Source organism: Protopterus annectens, chromosome 13.part0, assembly GCF_019279795.1.
Source record: "Protopterus annectens isolate FY-2018-M chromosome 13.part0, PAN1.0, whole genome shotgun sequence".
Lineage (NCBI taxonomy): Eukaryota > Metazoa > Chordata > Ceratodontiformes > Protopteridae > Protopterus > Protopterus annectens.
The window spans coordinates 360,697,620-360,717,061 of NC_056747.1; the positions used below are offsets into that span (position 1 = coordinate 360,697,620).

General features: G+C 40.3%; 1 protein-coding gene across 1 annotated transcript in view; it reads left to right on the top strand.

Annotated features, from left to right (window-relative positions):
- The window catches only part of LOC122787321 (RNA-binding protein MEX3B-like), a 41,295-nt gene extending 22,118 nt beyond the window's left edge, over window positions 1-19,177 (top strand). Inside the window, exon 2 of the mRNA XM_044053966.1 lies at window positions 17,082-19,177. Within this exon, the coding sequence (XP_043909901.1) occupies window positions 17,082-18,358 (1,277 nt within the window). The 3' untranslated portion in view covers window positions 18,359-19,177. The remainder of the gene's footprint in view (window positions 1-17,081) is intronic.
- Window positions 19,178-19,442: the final 265 nt, after the last annotated feature.

A 19,442-nucleotide genomic window follows, 5' to 3' on the forward strand; every position in this document is an offset into this window, starting at 1 on the left:
TGAGGGCTGACTATATGAATTCAATGAATACATTTTTCACTGACATAGAATTGGACTTGCAATCACAAATAGCGAGTTTGGAGAGTAAAGCATCTAGTATGCCTTGTTTTAACAGCAAGACTGAATTGTATAACCAAATGCTGGAACGATTGTGGGTGTTTGCGTGTCGATTAGAAGAAATGAAAAGGTCTAAGCTTAATAGAGATTTAAATGACTTCAAGAATGGCAATATTTCTTCTTGGCCAAGAAATGAGAGAAATAGAATGTCTGTTGAAATTAGTAGTTCTGTGTGTATGAGCTTGACTATCTTTCTTCACCTTTACCTGTAACTAATAATGCAAATCAACTTGCATCTACAGTGCAAATTTCTGAAATACCCTTTGCACAGAACTCTATTTTAAGCAAGGTTCATATCGTCTGTTAGTGAACAACAAGCCCCATCTGTTGGTGAAAGAAATAGTGATATGGCTCTTGGGGTTATAATGAAAGAGGATGTTTGGTTGTCGAATCCAGGCATCAAACTGAATTTACCGGAAAGAATAGAGTTAAGACGAGGCTTGCCAAGAGGAAGAAAAAAACATAGGAGGAAGAGGGGAAAGTCTGCAAACACGCAGACACTCCAAATTCTATAAGATGACAAAATAATGGTGGTTAACCTCTCGGACTTGATTCTAACTTCCTCAGATCTTTCGCTTTTGGTCACATTGAATTTCATCCTTACTACTAGTGACTGTCATTGATGCAGTGATGGACTTTAAATTTCTCTCTCGGAATTTAGAACTGAAATTAAGAGCGAGACATCTTTCTAGTTATTTTTTTCCCATCTGGAACCCCTGTTATTACTGCCTTCCACAATGTATCATCATCTTCTTCTTTCGGCTTTTCCCGGTCAGGTGGTCACCACAGCGGATCATCTGTCTGCTATGATTGGCAGTGGAATTTTACGGTGTCTAGTTGCCAGCCCGGCGCCCAACCTTCCACATAAGGCACACACTCGCACCTAGGGCTAATTTAGAGTGTCCAATCCACCTACTGCATGTCTTTGGGATGTGGGAGGAAACCGGAGCACCCGGAGGAAGCCTACGCGACCACAGGGAGGACATACAGACTCCGCACAGAAGGCACCCCAGCTGAGAATCGAACCAGAGAACCTCTTGCTGTGAGGTTCCACAATGTATGAGAGAGACAAATCAGGCAATTATATTAACTAAAATTAAAGATGCAATTTAACTCTGGCTGAGTATGAGTTGCTACAATCTTTGCAAAATAATGATAGTTATTAAGCAAACAGATAAAGGCGGTGCAGTTGTAATAATGAATAGAAGTGATTAAATACTGTTTACAATTTTTTGAAATGTAAGCTTTTTTTTAAGACCAACAGCAAGATTATGAATATGATTTTTTATTTATATATACTTCTATAGCAACACCATTGCCAAACAGTGTTTCAACCTTCCCCCAGCATCTCAACCACAATCTCCATTGCTTCCTTCAAAAAAGCCTTAAAATCCCCCCTACAGCAATCGTGGCTCTGTAACTGTTAACCCTGATTAATCCTTTATTCCTCCTACTGGACTATCAGTTCCCCTCTCTCCACTTGCTACCTCCACTAAAGTACCTCTGTCCTTATCTCCCCTATTTTTATTTACCCCACATCCCACCTTCCTTGCCAACTTGTATTACATCCTTAGCCGTAAAATCTACCTGCTGTTGTCTTTGCCTTGTAATTGTGACACGCCTGATTTATCTTCTTACTACCTACTGCTCTATACCACCTCCCTCTGTCTCAGTATACTGCCCCTCCATTTGTTCTACCCTTTCCACTTCTACTTTCAGTAACCCCTCGCCTTTTATGTCAACTTGAATTACATCTTTGCTTTTTGATTGCCTGTAACTCTGCATGGTATAGTGCATATGCATCTATTCACTGTTTAGAACATATATAAATGGTTATAAATCGGAAACTAAATACACCATGTAATTGTATTAAACATTCAGGCTGTTAGTGTCCGTCATACTTTGCACCATTACTTTGTATATCAAAATGTCCAATGTAATCAAAACTGTCAGATGTAAAGTTCTATACCGTATTAGGAGCTTTTCTCCCTGGGCTTCTGCTGAAAAAGGACCTGTATCCAGATGGACTTTCCCGGTAAACAAACGTAAAATAAATAAATATGCAAAATGCAACTGCAAGATATTGCATACAATGTGTTAATCTCGCCCACTCCATTAATCCAGTTATTTATGGACTTCGCAAGATACACAAGAATAAAGTTCACCCCTCAATGAGACCAGTTGTTGTGTCCTTCGGCTTTTCCCGGTTAGTAATTTCTGGAAAGGATAACAGAAGAACCTTTTTCTCTATATTTGGATAATGTGCTAGGTTTGTTATCACACAATAAAAAGCATTGTACATGAGACTGGAGACTTTCTTAAAAAGCTCCGTTGGTGTGAATGTAATCAGGTTTTTGACTATTTGTTAGCAATGCTAAACATTAATTCACTTTTTGTTATACCCAACTCATACGACTTGGAAGTTGTCAGAGAATTTCTTTGTGTAAATAGTGACTTCACTGCAAATAAAACAAATTTTGTTTTCCAATAGATGTTGTACTGAATATTATTTTCTTGTTTGAGAATAACATGTATCATCAGATATCCGGGATTGCAGTGGGCACCCCCTGTGCCTAATATTTATGCCAGCATTGCGGTTGACCATTGGGAAAACACTTGTCTTTAATTCATCATACAATTACAGCGTTTTATTTTACAAGCACTGTCGATGTATTTTTAATTTGGCAAGGAGATGTGAACACTTTACTGGATTTTGTGAGTTATTTTGATTGTACGACAGAATTCCTTAAGTTTAAACTGATCCATTCTGATGAGAGAATTTTTTTAGATATAAAAATCTTCAGACAAGGCACTAAACTGGATATGACTATAAGAAAGATGCACAGTCTAATCGCCTTTTACATAGATGTAGCATGCACTCCAAACATTTTTTTAAAGTAGTAGTCAAAAGTCATCTCCTTAGAGCAAGTTGCCTAAATACTGACTTACAAACTTGTGAATTACAGATGTCAGAAACTGTGTGCGATTTTTCAAAACAGGCAGTGTGATTCTTCGCTCTTGAATGTTTCAGGGAAGTAATTTTAGGATGGGGTACTAAAGCACAGCCCTATTTCATGCATTCAGCAGATTTATTTCTTGCTTCCAGCAGCTCTGATTGCTAACAATAATATGGTTAGAAACCTAACATATTATAGTACTTGAAGTGAAGGAGCGCTTGACATAATTAAAAGTAATTGGGGTATCCTTTAAACACAACCAGGTATGGATAGAATAATAGATGAAAATCTGCAATTCACTTTTAAAAGCTGTACCAATTGAAACAGACTTATCAGGAAATCAAAAAAAGGGACATATAAGTACATTTCCCTGATACAATTGCATTTGCTGTAAACACATTGTGAATTACATTGATTTTATACATCCAGTGACTAAAAAGTTTACTTTGAGTAGTCAGAAGTGATATGGAAACTAATTCTGTTTGAGCATCATGGTTAACCAAAAAGATTTTTTGAGGAGATTAATGGATTGTTGGTGATTGGGCTTTATTAATCTTCAGTAAACTAATGGGCATTTGCCTGCATTTAAGTACTTCATGCTGTTGCACAAGATGTACTTCATGAGGCTGTACTGCACGCCTTTAAACGTTTTTAGATATATTTAGGTGCCGTGTCCTTTACGTCCATCGCAGAAATGTATCTGCTCTGAGTATCCTGAGAGCACCATCGCAGTGACAGCTGTCAGTGATATTTAATTTGTACTTGACCCTGCTGCTAGTTTATGAATTATCTGATGCTAGATGACAGCAACGTTAAGCTGATTCACATGTGTAGGCTATCAACACCTGTTTAATACCACCTTCCCTCTAACTGCTATCAGTGATATTTGAATTTGTGTTTAGTCTGGCACCAAAAATACTAGAGGCAGATGTGTGTGTAAAAAAAAAAAAAAAAAAAAAAATTGAGTGTTTGGCAAAACTTGGTATGTGTGGGCCTAGTCTGCTTGATAGGCAGAAGCATCGTTGGGATTTGGTCATGCCAGTCACATGCCTTTGGTACAGCTGTTGTGTTGATATGGGTCTACCTGAAAACAACGAACGCTGACAACGAGATAACCAACACCGGAAGATCGACAACAGAGAATGACAGACAATTGAAAATCCCAACACTGAGAACACCAACATGTTAAGTGTGTGATAGTGATGGACGTTAGGGTCAGGGTGCGGGTAAGTGTGTGATAGTGACAGACGTTAGGGTTAGGGGCGGATTAAGTGATTTAGGGTTAGGGCGCAGGTTAGGTGAGTGTGAGATAGTGACGGACCTTAGGGTTTGGGTTAAGGTTAGTGCATTTATAGTTGTTTATGTAAGGTTTAGTGTAGGTTTGTAAGGTTTTTGGTGTGGTTGTGTTGTGTGTGTTTTGCGGAAAAGGTATTTGTTTTGTTGATTGTCTGGATTGTGGTTTGTGGGGCATGTGAAGTTTCATGTTTTTGAACTTTTGGTTTTGTGGTGTCTGTTATCTCGTTTGTTTTTGCCTGTCTGTGTTTTCAGGTAGACCCATTGATATACATCGTTTCAGCTGGTTGGTTGACTACATATTACTTTCGTTTTTGTCTTTGTCTCTGCAGTAATGGAGGATTAAACACCATATTGTAAGTATTCTTTTTGTTTTGTAAACTAGGGGTCTAGCCTGTTAACTGAGAACCTTTTCCTTTTGTATCCACGAGTGGATTTCTTGGCCAGGTTTCTTTGAAAAATTGTAAAGGGGGTGGGGGACTTATTATTTAGTTTGTTTGTGTCTTTAGGCTTTTCCCGGTTAGGGGTCACCACAGCGGAACTCCGGTCCGCTAATGATTGGTAGTTGATTTTTACATTCCGAATTACCAGCCCTGACGCACAACTTTCAACGAAAGTACGCCTATTCACGCATGTCTCCACGCTGATGACTCTCTAGCTAAGAATCTAACCGGACAGCGTCTTGCTGTAAAGTATTGATATTAATTTAAAAAACAAAACTAAATGTATGACAGGCCCTTCCAATGTGATATGTCGTGGAACACTGTCTTTTTAAGACTTAAGTAATGAGGTACACTTTATAGTCTAACATATACAACACTTGCATTTGAAGATGAAAATAAGTAATTGCTAAAAAGAGGACCAGACAGTGGTTTGAAGGTGGAACTGCTTGGGTTTAGGACTTAGTGAGCCACAAGTGACTGTCCTGGACGTGTTAACTTGTGTGCGTATGTGGACATTGTTTTTATTTAGTACGTTAAATAAATGTGTCTTTAAACTATGCACACACTTCTGTGTATTGAGCATGATTGTCCAGTGGTACACTGAGGAATATAAATTAGGTTAATTGTTTCAGTAACAGCAGGCTATGAGGGGAATATATGTATTTTTTAAGCATTTCATTGTGTTTTAACATCCTCAGTGCTGTCAATGTTGGCTACAAACATTTGTTATGCTTTCTTTAATGTTGTTTTTTTATGTAATGTAACCCCCCCCACACACACACACACACACACACACTAATACCACCTAATGTGTTGCTTGGTGCCCGGAAACCCTTCACTGCGTTCCAATATCTTCATTTCTGTCATTTGTGCTCTGGTCTAAATTTGTATTGGCTTGCGTAATACAGGAGAGAGACTACTATTTTTGTGTTCTTCATTCTTGAAAATTATTGCCTGCATTTTTAACATCTTTATTAAATCATCAGATTTTTAAGTTGCAACATGAGTTTGCGTGAATTAGTAGAACATTTGCATAACAGTTTTTGTTATTACTGTGCAGTATAGATATTTTTTAATAATTTTCTTTCCAGCATTACATGAATTGCTCAGTTCTTGACTTTGCTTAAAACCTCATTCCTCTAAGTGTTTTCTACAAATGCCACTTTTTTATAGTAGTGTTCTCCTCCTGTTTAGTTCTAAAGATCCCATCTTCAATTCTTTCATCTTATTTGCAATATTCAAAACTTCTGTAACTATTGGTTTAGAGTAACTATTGGTTTAGGGTATGATTTCCATTTTCTGGTAATTATAATGCCTTACTATGCCTAAGCAATTTTGGTAATTGTAAAGCTTTTCTGTGTCTAGGTAATTCCTATACTGTATTCCAGATCAAAAGTGTCATTGTCTTGGGTACTACCATTTGTTCTTCCAACTATCTACATTCACAAAAACTTTGCTTCCAATTTTCTCTGTTTCCATCACCTTTCAGTATTTTTCTAAAGTTACAGTCTACAGTTGTATTCCTAATTGTGCCACATTGAGGTCTGTGCAAGTCACACGTCAGCCAGTTTAACTCTTCCAAAGGGTTTGTTGTCAGGTGATTATGTTATAGAGAATGGACCATTTTAGATTGCAGCAATACATACACTGGTAAATAAGTATTGGTGGTGTCCACTCAAATATAGAAAAATTGAGTTCAGTGTGTAATAGTAAAAGTTGCTTGAAAATCACTAAGTCTTTGAAGTGTTTTAACTGTGATCTTGACATTTGACTGAACCAGAGCTACTGTCCATCAGTCCTATGATGTGGTGAATCATCCAACTCTTGCAGTGACCCCTTGAACAGCTGACACTAGCCACACAGTTTCCTAGGCAAATAAGGAATGGGAGATTAAGGCTTTTCCCCCCCCCCTTATCCTATGCTGCATATGCACTTAGAGTTGAGTTGCTAGTCTTCTTTGGATGTATGTGATATCCACAGAACTGCGAGATAGCACATGAAGACTCTGCATAGAAGGCATCCCAGTCGAGGTGAAAAGCTTTTAGTAGTAGCTTAAATTTAGCACAAATCAAAGTGTCTTGGTTTGGATCCTTCCTTGTGGAGTCTGAGCATCTTCATATACCTGCATGGAATTCTGCTAAGTTCTCATACATCACAAAATCATGTCCTCCGTGGTGAATTAGCAATCTTCCAGACTGCTTGTGTGACTGTGTCTTTGTTTACTGAAGTGGTTTGAGATGCTAGTGACTCACAGTACTGACTATAAAAGAATTCCAAAAGCAAACCACCTGATTGTAGGTTATGTAATGTAAGCTGCGATGGACGTTATGGGAGAAAAAAATGAACAAGAGTGAATGTCATTGTGGCAGTCGTCAACCAGTCCATATTAGGGTATAGCGCATTTCAAAATGTCAAACATCAGGAGTGATGCTTTAGTGTAATTGTATATAAGGCGGTGCAGTGGTTAAGTCGCTTCACAGCAAGAGTTTCTCCTGTTAGAGTCTCGGCTGGGGTGCCTTCTTTGCTGAGTTTCTATGTTCTCCCTGCACTTGCATGGGTTTCCTCCGGGTACTCCGGTTTTTCTCTTTCTAAAGATTTGCATCTGGAGCATTTCTCCCCGGGCCTCTGCTGAAAACAGGCTCTGTGGAGCCTAGTCAGACTTTCCCGGTCAACAAATGTAAAAATAAATAAAAATAAAAAAAGAATGAAAAAAAAAAATATATATATATATATATATGTGTGTGTGTGTGTGTGTGTGTGTGTGTGTGTGTGTGTGCTTTTTTTTGGGTAGAGGTTTCCTTCAAAGCTTTTTTTTTTTTTTTTGTCATGAAAAGACTGCATCACAAGTTGTTTGTAGTCCTTCCTATATTTCCCTCCTGCCAGAGAAGTAACTTAGTTGAATGTATGTGCAAGCTTACTAGAATAAGGTAAGCAACTCTTATCACAGCTGAGTATTTGAGACTGGAAGGGCATAAAATGTATTGTAACGGACTTGAAACACTAAAGGTGGAGGATTACCTTCAAGCAGATATAAAGTCTTAAACTTTAAAAAGGCAATTTCATTTCAGCATTTTCTGCAGCTGAAAGAGATTGCCCAATACGGTATCTGTGAAAGAAGGCTGAAAAAGGCAAACCTATGAGGGATGCTGGAGGGTAGTGGCACTTTTCATGGAATTTTGGCAGTAAGAAGTAATGCACAGCCATTATAGGTTAAGAGAAAAATATGTGGGTGAGGATAAGAAATTTTAATTTCAAACTCTGAGGACAGAGTGCATTGTGGAAAAATGAAGACTTGGCTAGAAATGAAATGGTATCATCTTGCCAATACCATCAAGTCAATCAGATGCAGAAAAAAATAAAAATGTGTAATTACTAAATGTTTGAGTAGAACATCCGTGTAACACAGTTAATTATTACAGTGTAGCTCGAGTAGATTTGGTTTTGCTAATATGGAGCATGTTCAACAGTTCTGGGTTGGACATGGCTCTGTATGTTAGACAGAGATCGCCTCAGAGAAGGCGGTATACAACAGAGAAAAGCCTTAGTTTTTTCAGTTGTGCTGCATAGGGCAACTGTTTGGGGCCAGTAATCCTCGTAGTGAGGTACCTCTGTGGTCTCTCCAGCTGCTGGATATGCCTAGCCAGGTACATTCCAATTGGTGCATTGTACTCAATAAATGGTCTGATGAGGGAGTAGTAGAGGGGCACCACTACATCCTTAGATCTTGATGTGAACCCTTTCATGATCAGATGGGTCACATAGAAGGATTTTCTAACCACCTTGGCAACATGGTTATCAAAGAAAAGCTGACCACCTACTTGGGTCTCTAGATCCCTTATTACTTCAAATTTCAGAGGGTTACCTCCTATGTGGTAGTTCGCGGGTACTCTGTTTTTTCCAAAGGGGATTACTACGCATTTTTTAGCATTTAGTTTGAGACCATGGCTTTGACACCATGCATCAGTCTCGTTAAGGCCCTTCTGGAGGATATCCATGTCGGCCTGAGACTCTATTATAGCACCCAGTTTGCAGTCGTCCGTAAACTTGGTCAGCCACAGCCCTTCAGTGCTTGCCTGTACTTCTGAGAAGTATATGCCAAACAGGAGGGGCCCCAGGACAGAGCCCTGAGGCACACTGCTCGTTATTGGTCTGGATTCGGATATAGATCCCGCTACTCTTACTTTGTGGGATCTGTCTGAGAGCCAGTTTGCAATCCATCTTGTGACGTAAGGGTTTATGCCCAGGTTGGTGAGTTTATCAATAATACCTGAATGGGGAATGATGTCAAATGCTTTAGCAAGGTCAAGGTAAGCCGTGTGTACTTACTTTCCCCTTATCTATAGCCTGAGTAACTTTCTCAAAGAAGTCCACCAGGTTCAGGAGGCATGATCTGCCCTTGACGAATCCGAACTGTGTGGGGTCAAGTTTTTGGAGGTTCCCAATCTCTCCATTTATGAGTTCCATAATGATTTGCAGTGGAACCACCGTTCTATGGGCACATTTCCTGTAGAGAGGCTGAGACTGAACAGGGTATTCAGATGTGGGGTTAATTCATTTTGAAGCTCTCGTATGAGACGGCCTGGGACACCATCTGGTCCCATGGAGGCAGTGTTTTTAGCTTTAGAATAGAGCCTTATTAACCAACGTATCAGTAATAATTGGAGTTGCACAATCTCCTGGGATATTATAGGCCCTGCAGGTGGTGGTGGTGGTGGGGGGATTTGCACTGAACCTGTCAGCAAGATGTTGGCAATGTCAGTGGGGTCAGTGTATTTTGTTTCATTTTGTACTAGCTCAGAACAGACCTGAGCGTTGCCGTTTAGGTTTTTGACGTAACCATAGCAGGCTTTATGGTTATCCTTGGCAACTTTCTTTTCAAAATTGGCTTTAGTTGACTGGATGAGGGCCCTCAATTTCTTACTAATGCTGATCAGGGATGATTTTTCTACTAGATTTGGCCTTTTTTGTATAAGTCGTCTCCTCTTATTGTATAGTTTGCTTTTGGCCGGGGTCCACCAGACTGGTTTCTTCATGCTTGAGGAAGGAGTCTTGGTTTTATTTGGGATAGCATGGTCCATGCAATCCTGAAGATGTATATAAAGTGCCTTGGTGTAGGATTCTGCATCCTGGATATCATTATCCTTCTGCAAGGGAATAGTGAAGCTTTCCACTTCTGACACAAGTAGCTTGAAGTTTGCTTTGGAAAGGTTCTTTACGATGGTTTCCTTGACTGGGGGAGGAGGAGGGGTGAGGATGTCCAGGGTTATCAGTTTGTGGTCTGATCTGACCAGAGAGGGAGTGATAACGGGTGTGGTACAGTGGGTGCCCATATTTGTGATGACTAAATCCAATATGTTGTCCCTTCTAGTGGGAGAACATACCAGTTGTCCAAGGGCATTTAAATTTATAAATTCTATGAACTGCAGGGCATAGGAGTTAGAACTTTGGTAGTTCGCCCATTCTATACCAGGGTAGTTGAAATCACCCAAAATTATGGTGTTGGGTAGGACCTTTATGTTTTCCAGTGCCTCAAGGAATGCTGAGTGTGCATCTTGGGACATGGTGGGCGATCTATAACAGGCTACAACTTGAAATGTGGTTTTGCCTGCTGATAGTTGCGCATGGATGATTTCTGGGGCATCATGCTGCGCCACTAACCTGGAGATGTGGGTATCTTTGAATATGGATACACCTCCGCCCTTTGTACTGCGATCCGGTAACTGAGGCCGGAAGGAATGCTATGAATTGTAACCTGGTAGTGCTGGGCTGCTCTCTGGAGCCTTGAATCATGTTTCCGTCACTGCACAAACCGATTTTCTCCATACTGAGGAGTGCCTTGAGTGCGTGCATTTTGAGGTTGAGACTTCTGGCGTTAAGTAGCATTACCCTTAGTTTTTGGTTACCTGTGCTGGTTACAGTGGTTGGTTTGTCCTTTGAGCCTTGCCTAAAAAAGGCACTGTGGGGTCGGCAAGAGCCTTGGCCAGTATTCGAAAGCCTAGGGGGTGACAGGTGCAAACCATCTCAGGTGAAACAGCGAGGCTCGTCTATCATGTCATCCCAGGCAGACAGACACTGGATCCCCTTAGAATGACACCAGAAGCTTAGCCAGTTGTTGAAACTGATAATTTTGTCTTTGTATTGTGGTATCATTATAGGTGAAGGTAGTATGCTTCTCAAGGTCAGGGTCATACCAGCTTGGGCTACATGATCAGAGAGCTCCTCAATGTCTCTCTCCATGTAGTCCAGGGAGGTACGTCGTAGATCATTCACACCAACATGTACAATGACAGCATCATACATGTACTTGTTCTGAAGTGACCCAAGTGCCTGTGTCATGTGGCGGATCTTAGCACCTGACAGGCAGCTGACAGTAACCTTCTTGTTCAGCCTGGTGAATGGGAACATGTGTGCCTTACTATAGAGTCTCCTATTACTAGCGTGTTGGGTATGGTGTTTCTTGTTGGCTGTCGTGAGGCACACTGCTGAGGTGAATTATGTGTTTTCTGGCTTGTGTTTGGAGGTGCAGGTTGCTTGCTTTTCTGCTTTGGAGGGCACTGTTTCTTTTTCAGATTGGTACTTAGTGCCTCCGAATATGTTTTTGTGTATTTGTGTATGTTTTGCTGGTGCTTGTTTTGTAGATCCATGTGTGACTGGTGGTGTGATGCTAGTGTGTCTCTTCTACTCTTGAATATCTGTTAGTCATTGGTTGAGAGTGCTTAGGCTTCAGTCTGCTTGTGTATGTGCATCTCTCAAGTGTAGTGTTTGTGTCTAGAGGTAAGAGGAGAGGGTTGTCTGTATACATGAGGCAGTTGTGACATTGCCTCAGGATGCCCAATTCCACCAGATGAACTGAAGAATACACCCGAAGCTGACCTCTGGACATGCTTGGAAAAGTAAATTTCACTTGTCTTGCGGACAATCGAGGGTCTTGTGCTGTATTATAATAGTGCTGTCTAGGAGATTTGGAAAATAGTGCTGTCTAGGAGATTTGGACAAATGCTGATTTGGGATATGAAAGTGCTGCAATAAGAGCAGTTGATATGAAGCACTTGAGTTGAGGCTTGCCTAGTTCTAAGGGAAAATTTGCAGCGCAGACTTTGTGGAGCCAGGAATAGTATACCCCAGCTAACCGGCGCTGCCCGACGCTGTTCTGTGCGCAACACCGCGCAAAAAGAGAGTTGCAGGGTTTTAAAGGAGTACAACAGGTTTCTCTAATGTATTCCTCAACTTCACGGCCCTTTTCCTCCCTATTTACATTGTCTTCTGTAAAGCAACAACAATAAAGCATTTACAATTTTTATAATTCCCCTTACTTCTGCAACAGAAGCCTACCTTCTCATACTGTGATGGTTTCACTTGCAAAATGATTCTCTCACGTTTGAATAAAGCTTGCTGGAGTCGCCCAATTACTGACATCATCGAGGCCAGGCAGTGCAGGTACTTTTTTTTTAATCAGTTCCCTCCCCCAAAGTGACATCACCACAGCCGTCATCTGATTCTAACTAAAATAATAAGACCCACCCATTCTGTGATGTCATGGCTCCCTTGTCCTTCCCCCAGCCTGAGTGCTGTTCATTTTATTCAGTAATAGTGTAGTAACACCGATGTTTGGAAACACAGAAATTTGGTATGCATACTTGTACATTCTGCACGACAAATGATGCTTAGGTGGTGTATCGCTTGCATACTTCTCTGTTGTATTTGCACCAGATACTGCTAGTATGCAGTGTGGGAATAGAAAGATTAAAACATTACCCTGGTATCAGAGGTGGCAGTGCAACATATTCATAGCGAGTTAACATGAGAGTAGCTCTAAGCAAGCACCATGTGAAAGCTGAACAAGCACCTAGAATTATTCAATGCAGCTTCCACACCTTAAGTCTGAAAATGAATTCACATACTCACATGAACAGGAGTAGCTGCATATTGATAGCTAAAGGTGTATGGACATGTCGGGTGGTTACTACACTGCAAAACTGGTATGTAATGGTGGAGATATTTGGAAGGCATGATCAAACACACCAGTATATTAAAGCCATAGCACCAATTGAACTGGAGGCTGGCAAATAGATTTAGTAAGGGATTTTGTCCATGCACAAATATTTCAACAGTGATTCTTTGCAGTGGCATCCATTATCTGATTCAAGGTAAGTTAACCTTGATGTCCTTAATTTAAAAAAAATCAATAAAAAATTGACTTTGTTATAAGTGACTTCTGGACACAAGAAAAAGGAAGGGGAAAATATAGCAATGTGGTTTGTATGTACAAAGACAAATCCAGGGGCAAGATATTTTTTGCAAACCAACCAGCAGTGGAGTAAAAACATATGAAGGCAAACACTGCATACCAACACACTTTGCACACGTAAATCTCAATTTTTAACAAGGTGGAAGCATGAAGTGATACCTTAACACTTAAATTAATAAAGATCTAAACTGGTTAATAGTATAAATGTTTTATTCTTTAGCTCCTTGGTGCAAGACCTTACTGGATGTGATTGCAGTCAAGTAAGGCCATGGCTATAGTGCAGCAAGAAAATGTCCCCTCTAACAAAGAAAATGCTAGAGCAAAGATTAAATTGCATGAGTCAAGCACCCTGCTGAGATCTGCCAAACAATGGAATTACCAGGTCAAATTACCCTCAGGACTTTGACAGCTAGGGAAGCTAAGTGTTATGGGGGAGGGGAGAAGTAAATGGACTGGAATTCATTGTCTCACAAATTAGAGCCATTTAAACTAAATTAGAAAAAAAGGCAGCAGTAAACAGCACTTTGAGTGTGTTCTGTGGCATTTGCACTGTTTCTGTTAAGTAGTCATCCAGCAGCAGGGAATGTTACTTACACTGTTCTATTTTACTCAGTACTTTGTACGCATGCAACATCTATGAAATGACAGTAACTTTAGGCAAACGGAGGCCTGCATGATGTAACATTTTTGAGCCAAACAATGATTTCTGGGATACTGGATGGCAACCTGATTTATCCAAACCACTTCAATATGCCAGCCTCAAGGTGGTCAGAGTCTGGAATTACATATACAAATATTTAAAATCCTGTAAATAATCCCAGAGTGCTGTTAAAGTGTAGGAAACATCATGCCATGATGTTTTAAACATGTTTTTTGAGTCTGTGGGTGCAGTACTCCTTTAAGAGAGAGATCAAGGAGTTTGGAATTGACCCAAAATGGCCAATAAAACTGCAGTTTCTAGGCAGTAACCACTCCTACAGGGACAGGCAGGCTGCTCAGTGTTAACCACTGCCACTGATGAACACATAGACTTCCCTTTAACCCAAGTAAGCACTGGCCTCCAAGAAACTTACAAACAGTTCAGAACAGCAACTTTGTAACTGAACTTTTTTTTAATTATAGAAAGTGGGAAAATAGCAAGATTTTTTTGTTTTTGTTTAAGGATAGCAGAGACGCAAGTAGCAAACTAGTCAGAACAGTGCAATAAATGACCCCAACATGTGTGTGCTAGGTCAGAGGCAGGCAAAATGCAATTTTCAGAAAAAAACTATTTTAAATTAAGTGCAACACAAAAAATGCAATAAACAGGCTCTGGGTATGCTCTAAATACTGTTTCTAACACAGATATCAACTTTTGCAAGCAAGAAAACGCCGAAAAGTAGACGGCAATGCAGTTTTTCTAAGAAATAAATCGGAAGAAAATACTTAAAATCTCAAAAGTGGCTCCTTTCTTTTCTCAGCGTTTTCTCCTCTTGGTAGGTGCTTCGGCAACAACTATCAAGCCTGGGCTTCTCAAAGGAGTTTAGACCCTTTCACGGCTCCTATTTGTGCCATTCTTAACTTCCTAGCCAATATTTTTCAACAAGGAGCAAGCTCTTCTGCTATCAAAGTTCAGTTGGCTGCCATCTCTCATTTTCACGTGGGAGAGGATTCTGCTTCTCTAGCCTCTCCTAGACTAGCCTTTATTAAGGGTACTTTCCTATTACGCCCCCCCGGTCAAGGATCCTGTTCCCCCTTGGGACCTTACTGTGTTTCTTCAAGCTTTGGTGGCTCCACCATTTGAACCTGCAGCAACCACAGATCTTAAGTTTTTGTCTTGGAAAACAGCATTTCTAGTCACTATCACCTCAGCTAAAAGGGTTTCAGAACTGCAAGCTTTGTCCATTAAAGTTCCATATATGGTTTTCCATAAGGCTAGGGTTTCCTTTCAAACCATTCTGTCCTTTGTTCCCAAGGTTGCATCACAAGTTGACATCAATCAGACCACTAACTTACCTGTTTTCTTTCAAAATTTTGCTAACAAAATGGAATGCAGACTCCACTTGTTGGATGTTCATAGACAGTTACGATTTTATTTACACAGGACTAAAACCTTTCATAAATCTGATCAATTGTTTGTGTCCTTAAAACCTTTTGTAAATCCCAGTTTTGTGTCCTTCTCTAAACCCTTTTTGGGTAAACCTATCTCCCAAGGTCACAATCGCTAGGTGGATTTTTTTGTGCATCCTTCAGTTCTATAAGGATAAAGGTTTGTCTCCTCCAGGTCAGGTGAAATTTCATTTCACTAGGTCAATGGCTACTTCCATGGCTTTTTGGTCTAGAGTCTCATTGGATGATATTTGTTCTGCAGCTACTTGGTCCTCATCTCGTACCTTTATTTCTCACTACAAATTGGATTTGACTTCTAAAAGGAAAGCATCCTTTGGTTCTGTGGTGCTCCAGAATATCCTTCTAGGAGGGCCATCCAGGAGTTTAGTAGCTGGGGACTCTGTCCCACAGGTTGAAGACCAAATGAAGTAAACTACTTCAGATAAAGAAGTTATGTACTCATAACTTTCCATCTGAGTAGTTCTACTTCATTTGTCTTCAACCATCCCTCCCTCCTTCCCCCTGGCCTCATCATACGGACAGCCTGTTTGGCTGCAGTTTTTAGGTCATAAGGTATTCTTTCAGGTCGAGTTCTCCATATAAGTGGCAGCAAACTCGATCTGGGGGTTGGAAGGTAGTGGATGTGTATTTACGGGTAAGGGGGAGGAGCTTGGAGCAGATGCTAATGAACTTGCCGGCTCGGATCCGATACAGATCCGGTACTCACAGGTTGGAGAATGAAGTAGAACTACTCAGATGGAATGTTACGGCGAGTACATAACTTCTTATCCGCCTGTCTTCTGGGAGCTAGTTTGATATTAGGAATTGGCTACCTTTATGATGCATTCAAATGCAGTGATACAAATATTTTGTTTTATCCATTGATAATGTTGACACTGGTATCCTTTTGCTGTTCATCCAGGATTTGGCAAGGATTTTTCATGCCCTTCTGTTCTGAGTATTTTTGGAGCAATGGGTTTTCTTCCTTGGGAAATACTTGGGTTTCCTGTCGTTTTTGTGCTGCTTTATATCCTGTTTCACTCTAACAGTTTTAAAAAATATTCAACATGCTTGGAATTCACTTCACTTTTTTTTTTTTTTTTTTTAATTTTATGTTATGGCTTGCTGTCTGAAGTGATCCCTTCTGTAATAGTAGAAAATAACAGATCCTCCCAGAAAAGTGGTCTGCATGTTGTCTTTTATTTGCATTGTGTTGAGGAAGGCTTTTTCAGCACAAGCCCCTGGTCTTTGTCAGTGTTGTGTATTTGAATTAAATATTTTTTGAAATGTGGATTCTTTGTACAGGAGCAACTGGTGAGAGGTTGTAGGTCAGCATGCCTTTGTACTGTCCATAATGTGGTGAGAACACTCGACAGCTGGTTTTGGGGGGGGGGGCTTCCCCAGAAATGCTAATTAGAGGCACCTTGTCATAAGTTATAATGCTTACCTCTGCCTTAAAAGCCCACATTTATTTGCACAACAAAATTGTACAATTTTCATTGCATTTACACTTGCAGTCCAGAGTTGAGATGTTGGCATGCTTATTTGAAATGTTTTTGTCATGACTCAATTTGTATATGTTTTTACTGTAAAGTTCCCTGTTCATCATTGACTATAGGGAGCTGCTACTTGGAAACTAAAATGGTAAACCTTACTGTTTTTTCTTAAGATGATGACACTGTCGTGCAGACAATGTGGAAATTAAGATATAGAACGTCATGATGGAATAGATGCTGTGAAAGTTTTGCTGGCCTTCAAGTGCCAGCTTTCAGCAGCAGCTTATTTCTCTGCGGAGCTGTAGTTAAGGATATACGTTCAGCAAGCTATTGATTTCCTCCCTTTCCTTTGAATAAGGCAAAAAAAATGGTGTTTATATAGTTGCAGTAAACTTTTCCATTTTGTGATACTAACATTTGTTTTCTCACTACTTTTCAGGTTGTAAGATCAAAGCCTTGCGTGCCAAGACAAACACTTACATTAAGACACCAGTGCGGGGAGAGGACCCTCTTTTTATTGTGACTGGCAGAAAAGAAGATGTAGAAATGGCCAAGGCAGAAATTCTTTCTGCTGCCGAACATTTTTCCATGATTCGGGCTAGCCGTAACAAAGCCAATGGTTTAAGTATGCCTCTTCCTGGGCCCCCTAATCTACCAGGGCAGACTACTATCCAGGTCCGGGTACCTTACCGTGTTGTTGGACTTGTTGTAGGACCAAAGGGGGCTACTATTAAACGGATTCAGCAGCAGACACACACGTATATTGTCACTCCAAGCAGAGACAAAGAACCAGTGTTTGAAGTAACGGGTATGCCAGAAAACGTTGATCGGGCCCGGGAAGAAATAGAAGCTCACATAACCATGAGGACAGGCTCTTTCATTGAGTTGAATGGGGACACTGACTTTCATGCAAATGGTTTGGATGTCAGTCTCGATAGTACTGGTATTCTAACTAGCAGCCTCTGGGCCAAAGCACCGAATTCAGCTCGCAGATCATCTGCAAACTTTCGTAATGACAGCCTGAGTTCTTTGGGGAGCACATCTGCAGAGACTTACTATAGCAGCCGTGTGACTGATCCTGGCCCCAGTAGCACTTTCACTACAAGCAGCACCGTTGGGCTCACTTTCAATGAGGCACAGACATCTACTAATTCTGAGGAGCGTGAATTTGGATTTGAATTTCCAGCTGTTGACTTTAAAGCCCCAGGAACCATCTGGTGCCCCTTTGAGCGTTCCACCCAAGTGCAGGCCTTTAGCAGCTGCTCTACAGTTAGTGGTCCCCAGAGGCGCAACAATAGTATCAGTGGAACTACTACACCACGACTCTCACCAACACTTCCAGAAAATGTTGTGACTGTAGATCATCCCTTGGCCCGCCGTGCCCAAAGTGACCCCCTAAGTACCTTGTCGTGGCTACCAGCTCAAGGCTCACTTTCATCTTTTTCCAACAGCACTGGTTACTCATCTTCTTCATCTCTTCCTGGAAGTATCTCTGTTACTTCAGGCTCACCTACTGATTCCAGCAGCTCTGATGGCCGTCGAAAGAGCACTCGTGACTGCATGGTCTGCTTTGAGAGTGAAGTAATAGCTGCTTTAGTTCCCTGTGGTCACAACCTCTTCTGCATGGAATGTGCCATCCGTATTTGTGAAAAGCCAGATGCAGAATGCCCAGCTTGCCATTCTCCTGCCACCCAAGCCATACGAATCTTCTCGTAGCGTTTCCTAGCAACCACCACCCCACTTCTGTTGTCATAGACAGTGGAGAGGGGTGATGGTTGGGGGTAGGGGAAAAAAAACAAAAGTAAATAATCCATAGACTTACCCCCCCCCCCCCCCCCACATTCATTGGTTAACATAAAAATACAGTACATCTTTTTAGAAGAAGTTTTTCTTTATCTGACAGGAAAATTGTATTCCTAGAATTTGAAATGTTTACAGCATAGCTTTAACTCTTGTTCATTTGTGGTGGCCTGGATGGGATGAATGCCAGGTTTCTCTTTACTTGTTTACTAATAGCAGTATTCATTTAAAAATCTTAATTAGAAAGGGTCCATTGCACTTTTTTTTTGGGACGTTTTTTTTTTTTTTTTTAATACTTTGTACGTAGCATTTTTTTAGCTTTTATTTTTGTACGAATTTTAACTTGTATACAATGCGAATGTGAATGGCCAAATGTGTCCTATATTGTTTTCTTACCAAGTTTGGTACGGAATGCACAAACCACACAAGCAAACACACATATAAATATATATATATATATTATATATACATATATAAACTAAAAACAGTTTTTATCTTATTTTTTGTTTACCTTTTTCTGTGTATATGTAGGAAATTTATAGGAGATACGTACTTTATTGAAGAAATTTTAAGAATTAAATATATTTTATTTTAAAAATAACAGACCTTTATCCATCCTGGACAAAGTACTGATATATTTACTCAACTGACTTGACAGTTATGGAAATTGTATTAAGAGTTTTATTTTTTGACTTCAGAGCATTTGTAATAAAGAATTTTTGCTATATGAAGTTTTGCTTTAGTGTGAAGAAAGTTATTTCATGTGTATTCTCATTGATGGTAGTGTTGTGATAGCTCATGAGGGCTGAACCCTTTTTCTGGGCACATATTCACATCAATAAGTAGTAGTAAAACGTATTGAAGTGGATGTTGTGTAATATTTTCACACTTGGTGTGATGGCATGCAAGGCAAACCAGTGCATTGATGATTGGATGGGAAATTCACCCCGAGGATCACTTCTGTGGCTCTGTTCGACAGTGGCACAGGAAAATAATTTTC